The following is a 6590-nucleotide window of genomic DNA, read 5'->3' on the forward strand; positions in this document are numbered from 1 at the left end:
AACGGTCATTAAGGTCTTTTGTTGAATCTGAAAATGAACGAGTCAAAAATGAAGCGTGGAAACAAAGTTTACAAAATCTCACTGTAGAGAACAGTTTTGACTATGGGAAGACCGCCATTATGTCAGTTTGGGACTTTGCCGGCCAACAAGAATATTATCCCACTCACCAATTATTTCTGTCCAAGAATTGCATCGTCCTGTTAGTGAGCGATATTTCTAAGGAATTGCATCAAAAGAGATCAAAGGAAACGGTTTTGTATGAGCGCAATCCAAAAAGAAAACAAGAACAGATTCTATCAGATGTAAATGGTAATTTGTACAATGAATCTTTAAGTCAAAATTAGTTTACTTTAACTCAGGATATACCATACGTGATGTCAAGGGGGTTAAAAAATGAACATTGCTGAATTGCTGTTTATCAACAGTTGAACTATTCCGAATACGTAGTCTGAGTCTATCATTTTTACTGCTGTTCTACATATAGTTTTATAGTTTATCATATGTATAACATGTTACTCTGGCATCATGTACCGGTATGTTGACCAAGATATACAGACACAAACAAAATTGATTTACCTAAAATCTAAAATTCGCTCTTGATCTTAAAACTTTTAAGATATTTATGTTTCTACTTAAACCTAATTTAGCAGTTCAAAGGAAATAATGAAAATACAAAGGGAAAATTACACTAATGAAACGTCATGAAGGTGCCGACAGACGTTCAGCTATGATATATCTTATCTTTCAATGTTTGAATTTTGTTGTAGATTACGTTCAATATTGGACAAATACCGTTCATTGTTATGGAGATATATCAAGAAATGAAGATAATCTTCTAAACCCACCAATCATTCCAGTTGCCACACACATCGACAGCATACAGGTAAATATAATGCGACGGTCATACAAGTTAAAGGTAAAGGAAGCTATAAAACAAGATGCAATCCAACATTTTCTGCATAAGAAAATGCATGTAACCAGTCAGAAATATGAATGTTTTTATTATTGCAAAATTCGTGATGTTACATTATTCATGTTATTTTCAAAATAAGAACTCGGATTTAAAGTTTTCATCAATCTAGCTGCTTACCGTTATATGTATGAAGCATATAATGAAATTGACCAAAATTATCTGAATAAAGATAAGATGATTTTTTTTTCGATTGAAAACACAAAATTTTATTCCAATGGATTATTTATTTTTTATCGATTTTTGAACCACAAATGCAAATAAAGACTTAAAACAAAAATTGAGAAAGGAAATTAGAATAAATCAAAGAGACAACAACTCACTCAAAGAGCAGACAACAACCGAAGGCCACCAATGGGTATTGAAGTACACATTTTTTTAATGGTTGAATGCAGACTTTGGCAAAACCTCATAAATCAAATACTAGTATTCGCATTAATACAGCGTTTTCTAAATCTAGGAAATTCGTAACAATAAAAATGAAATGAACCCACACTACATGTTTCCTTAAGATAATATTTTTTTGTAATCCAGCACAGCAATGCAGAAGATTATATTGATGAGTACCAAGAAGCATTACTTAAATCATTGGGATCAGACAGACGGAAGGATCATTTCAGAAACTTGTTTGCTATATCGAACACACAATCATCTGAAGCCGAAATTGAAAAATTACGTCAATATATATTCGCAATTGCAAAGCAACAGGAACACTGGGGCGTAAAGGTGCCAGTAAAATGGATACCTTTCGGGAATAAAATAGAGGATTTGCGATTAGAGGGGAAAACAGTGGTGGCTTTCAATGACCTTTGGGGAATTAATAAATCTCTTCCGTCTCCTCTATCAACTAAGAAGGAACTCATGTCATTCTTGGTATTACATCATGATATTGGAAATATTATATTTTTTGAAGATATAGGTGAAAGTGTGATAATATGTCCACAGTGGTTTGCTAATGCATTGCGTTGTATTGTTGGCGCAAAATGCTTCAAAGCACCAAGATTGCATATTGATTGGGAACAGTACGAAAACACTGGCTTCTTACAAAAAAAGTTGATAGAACATTTATTCAAAGAAACAGAGTCTTCTCTGTCTGAGTTCAAAGAACATATCTTTAACGTTATGGAGAAATATGACATTTTAGTGTGTGCAGATATTTTGGACCAGGAATATGACATGTATAACAATGATTTTAACTATCTCGTTCCGTGCATGGTTCGTACCTCTGGATGGCAAATAATAAGTAACAAATTTGTTAATTTTACAAAGTCGGCAATCATTTGCTTTGAATATGATTTTCTCCCGTCGATGTTTTTTTGTCATGTGGTAGTATATTTCCTTCGCCGGTTCAAACTTACTAATAATTCCGAAAATCCATCTGGCTATGTTGGTGAACTATACAGAGATGTGGCACTATTTGATATTGACGATACAGGATGCGAAAAAGTACTTCTTTGTTCTCACAAAAACAGCATTCAAGCTCAAATATGGATATGGGGAATTGGAATGGAAAATACTGGAAGGATGATTCGAGGCCTCCTTGAGGATGATATGTTTGTTATTCAAAGGAAATATGATGTAATGAAAGCGGTAGAAATAAAGATAAAATGTCCAGAAAGCACCTTGATCAGTAACAAAGGAGGAATAAACCTAGAAAGTCTTAGACCAGTTAGAGAATATTGGTGTAAAGAACATAACATTATACACGAGTGTATGTTATTCAAGCAATATTGGATGCTGAATGTGATAATGGTAATTATCTTAAATTTTATATCATCATTCCCTGCATTCCAAACCAAATTATGAATGCTATATATCTTCTTATTTATGTTTAATTTACAGTTATAAACAATACAAGATGAGGATACCGGTAACGATTCTAACAATGAATTGAAATTAACATTTGAATACTTTAAAAAAAAAAAGTCTTACCTTTGTTTACAAACGTCGGAATCCGGTCGATTTAAGTATTCGAAGATGTATGTAATACAATTAACGGTACTTATAGCTTTTTACCAGTCTCCCATTTCGACATAAGTGAATATTCAGTAAAGGTCGCAGCCGGTGTACTCAAACAAAGCATTTAATATATTTCTTTGAATAAGGTTTTGACCTTTATCATGTGGATCAAATATATGAAATGCTTCATTCTGTTTTTTTAGATACAACTCTGCTATCGAGTTTCTTGCCCTCTAAATTATGTCAGAGTAATGAAGAGTAAAAGCACAAAAATACCGAACTCAGAGGAAAATTCAAAACGGAAGGTTCCTATTCAAATGGCAAAATCAAAAGCTCAAACACATCAAACAAATAGCCAACAACTGTAATTTTCCTGATTTGGTACATGTATTTTCTTTAGAAGAATATGATGGATTAAACCTGCGAACAAAACAAACTGGTGATTAGATACCTCTTGTCTATATTCCAGCTTTGATTATTTGAGATATCTTCTAATTTTCACTTCTTCTTACTACAGTTGTATAAACTTCAAGATTTACCGGTATAATTAAAGCCTTTTTTTTCAAAAGTGATTATTTTCGAAGGGTTAAATATTTCGCAGTGGTGTCTTGACATGGCTTTGTTTAGACTTGTTTGTTTGCATTTTAGACTTGAATGTTAGTCCCTCATATTTATTTGCATTCAGATATGGCAGATCAAATTTATTCGTTTATAGTGTATTCATTTAGGTTTTTTGATTGAGTCAAGCCTGCCAATTGATATTTTATCGTGTGTTTTTCTATGGTGTTATGTCATATGATTGTTTCAGAAAAAGGGAGAAAGTTTGGTACTATTAAAACGTGTAATCTCGCTACAAATGTTTGCACCTGTCCTAATTCAGAAATCTGATGTACAGTAGTTGTCTTTTGTGTATGTAGTTTATACGTGTTTCTCGTTTCTCGGTTTTATTGATATAGCTAATACCATTGGTTTTCCGGTTTGAATGGTTTTACACTAGTAATTTTGGGGCCCTTCATAGCTTGTTTTTCGATGTGAGCCAAGGTTCCGTGTTGAACGCTGTACATTGGCCTATAATGGTTTACTTTTTAAAATTGTTATTTGGATGGAGAGTTGTCTCATCGTCACCTCACACCACATCTGCCTATACATGTATCTATAGACATGATATGTACAAATGTCAAAAACAGGTGTACATCAGTCAACATTGTGTTATTATTTTTTTATCACTATAAAAAAACACATATGTAAACAAACACTCACCATGTCACAATAACACAATAACGGGATGTATTAGTAAAGAACCACGTCGTATTAACAAAGAAACACCAAAAAGCATAGAGACAAAGCAGATTAGCAAATATGAAAGATAAAAATACAAAATCAAATCATTGAACAATAACACAATGACATGATGTATAAGCACAGTACCACATCATAGGGGGTTCCACACAGAACTTTCAAAAATGTACACAAGACAACTTGTGATTGAATACCTCTATTATATGCAGAATTTCCAGTAGTTGCGAATAGCGTTCAGTACTTGATTCATACTACTGTCAGATATGGGTTAATTTAAAAAAGAAGATATGGTATGATTGCCAATTAGACAACACTCCAAAAGAATTTAAAGGTCTCAGTACGGCCTTCAACAATTAGCAAACCCCATATCGCATAGTCAGCTATAAAAGGCTTCGTAATGACAATGTAAAACAATTCAAACGAGAAAACTAACGGTCTTTTTTATATACAAAAATAAAATGAACGACACACAAATATGCAACACATAAACAAACGACAACCACTGAATTACAGGCTCCTGACTTTGGACAGGCACATACACATAATATGGCGGGAGCACAATCCTCCCCTAACCTGGAACAGTGATATAACAGTACAACATAACAACGAACTATAAAAATCACGAAAAAGGCTCACATAATTTATGTTTGTGCCTATCTCAAGTCAGGAGTCTGTAATTCAGTGGTTGTCGTTTGTTTATGTGTTACATATTTGTTTTTCGTTCATTTTTGTACATAAATAAGGTCGTTAGTTTTCTCGTTTGAATTGTTTTACATTGTTTTATCGGGGCCTTTTATAGCTGACTATGCGGTATGAGCTTTGCTCATTGTTGAAGGCCGTACGGTGACCTATAGTTGTTAATTTCTGTGTCATTTTGGTCTTTTGTGGATAGTTGTAACATTGGCTCATCTTCATTATATAAACTCATCAGATGGAAAAAACGTGGCCGGATATTTGTACATCCCAGACACAAAAAGACACTAGGAACAGATCTGAGAGTACTCGCAGTTTACTGACAGCTAATTCAAAGCCACACACAACTAATAAAACAAAATCGTCATCTTAGATCTTTTATATGATACTTTTAAGAAAATAAGCATAGAAACAGTACGCCTACAAATATTACTTTAAAACTCGGTGCATCCAAATAACTCTCCTAGGATAATTGCAAACTTTGAAAGCCATTGAGGAGTAAATACCTATTTAAACAGACGGTTTTGTATTAAGTAATTTTTTGTCATATTAATATATTGTTTTTCAAGGATGACACCGTTTCAGAAGAAGAACAGAATTTCATACGTGTCAGCAAGGCATCAGTGGAAGTGCTGACAGACATACTATATGATCTTGCTAATGCAAGCGCATGTCCAATCACCAAACCCAGAAATGAATGTGACATAACTTATCTGTATGCCGAATTACGACGTCAAGGATTATGTCTTCCGTCACGTGGAAGATGGGGTGGAGATAATTGGCCATGTGAGCGAGCTGCTATAAATGTTGGAGATGATATTGAAAGAATACGGCTGAACAGAAATAGGCTTCAACACACATCGCACTTCGAAATGTCGATCTTCGAATTCACCGACAGATGGAAAAAGTTGAATGCCCTTGCGAAAAGGTTCGACGCTCGACTGACACCTGCAATGTTTTACGAGGATAGGCTCATCCGGCTCAACCACTACCTGGGACGAAAACGAGATTTTCAAAATTTCCAAATAAAAGAATCTAAAGGTATTTTAAGTTTATAACTAAAACATATCACCGCTTTTGGGTTTGTAAAATAAAATGGTACTCAAAGAACCTCATTTATATTTACAATCAAAATATTTTACACATGAACCATTCAACTTCGTATGTTTAAGAATATACTCAAATTTTTAATTATCAGATTATGAAGTACTTTTTTTTCAAGTTTAACATTTTTAATCCTTTTGTTAAAGATAGAAGCAAATGATGTTTTTTTCTTTATACTGGAATTATTGAGGAGTAGCGTAAAATTGAAGTTAGAGGTGCCGTTGTTTCCATAGATTTTGAGCAATCTTTACATTTCAATTTTAGTGAAAGTTCTAAAACCATCCAGGCGATGTTCTCAAAATACTGTTTAAGCCTACAAGGTAAGCCATTATTATCAATTGTACATACGCAAAGACGACTCAGTACGTTCAGTAATGTTTCCAATTTATTTATAAGTATTTTCTTTGTAAATTTTCAGTAATGTATAGTAATGTACAATGTGTTACATGGCATGTTTTTTATACAAATATATAAAGATTAAATATGTTGGAAACATTCTTCGATAAGTAATAGTGGACAATGCCTAATTTGCGAAACAAACTGCATACAAAACCTCGCTAATTCG

At 33.4% G+C, this 6590-nt stretch overlaps 1 protein-coding gene across 1 annotated transcript; it reads left to right on the plus strand.

Moving 5' to 3' along the window:
* The first annotated feature begins 691 nt into the window (after window positions 1-691).
* On the plus strand, window positions 692-6350 carry LOC134695308 (uncharacterized). The gene is made up of 4 exons (XM_063556534.1): window positions 692-883; window positions 1505-2722; window positions 5491-5962; window positions 6290-6350. The coding sequence occupies exons 1-4, from the start codon at window positions 692-694 to the stop codon at window positions 6334-6336; spliced, it is 1929 nt and encodes a 642-aa protein (XP_063412604.1). The 3' UTR covers window positions 6337-6350.
* Window positions 6351-6590: the final 240 nt, after the last annotated feature.

This window comes from Mytilus trossulus, chromosome 13 (genome assembly GCF_036588685.1).
Source record: "Mytilus trossulus isolate FHL-02 chromosome 13, PNRI_Mtr1.1.1.hap1, whole genome shotgun sequence".
In the NCBI taxonomy this organism is placed as follows: domain Eukaryota; kingdom Metazoa; phylum Mollusca; class Bivalvia; order Mytilida; family Mytilidae; genus Mytilus; species Mytilus trossulus.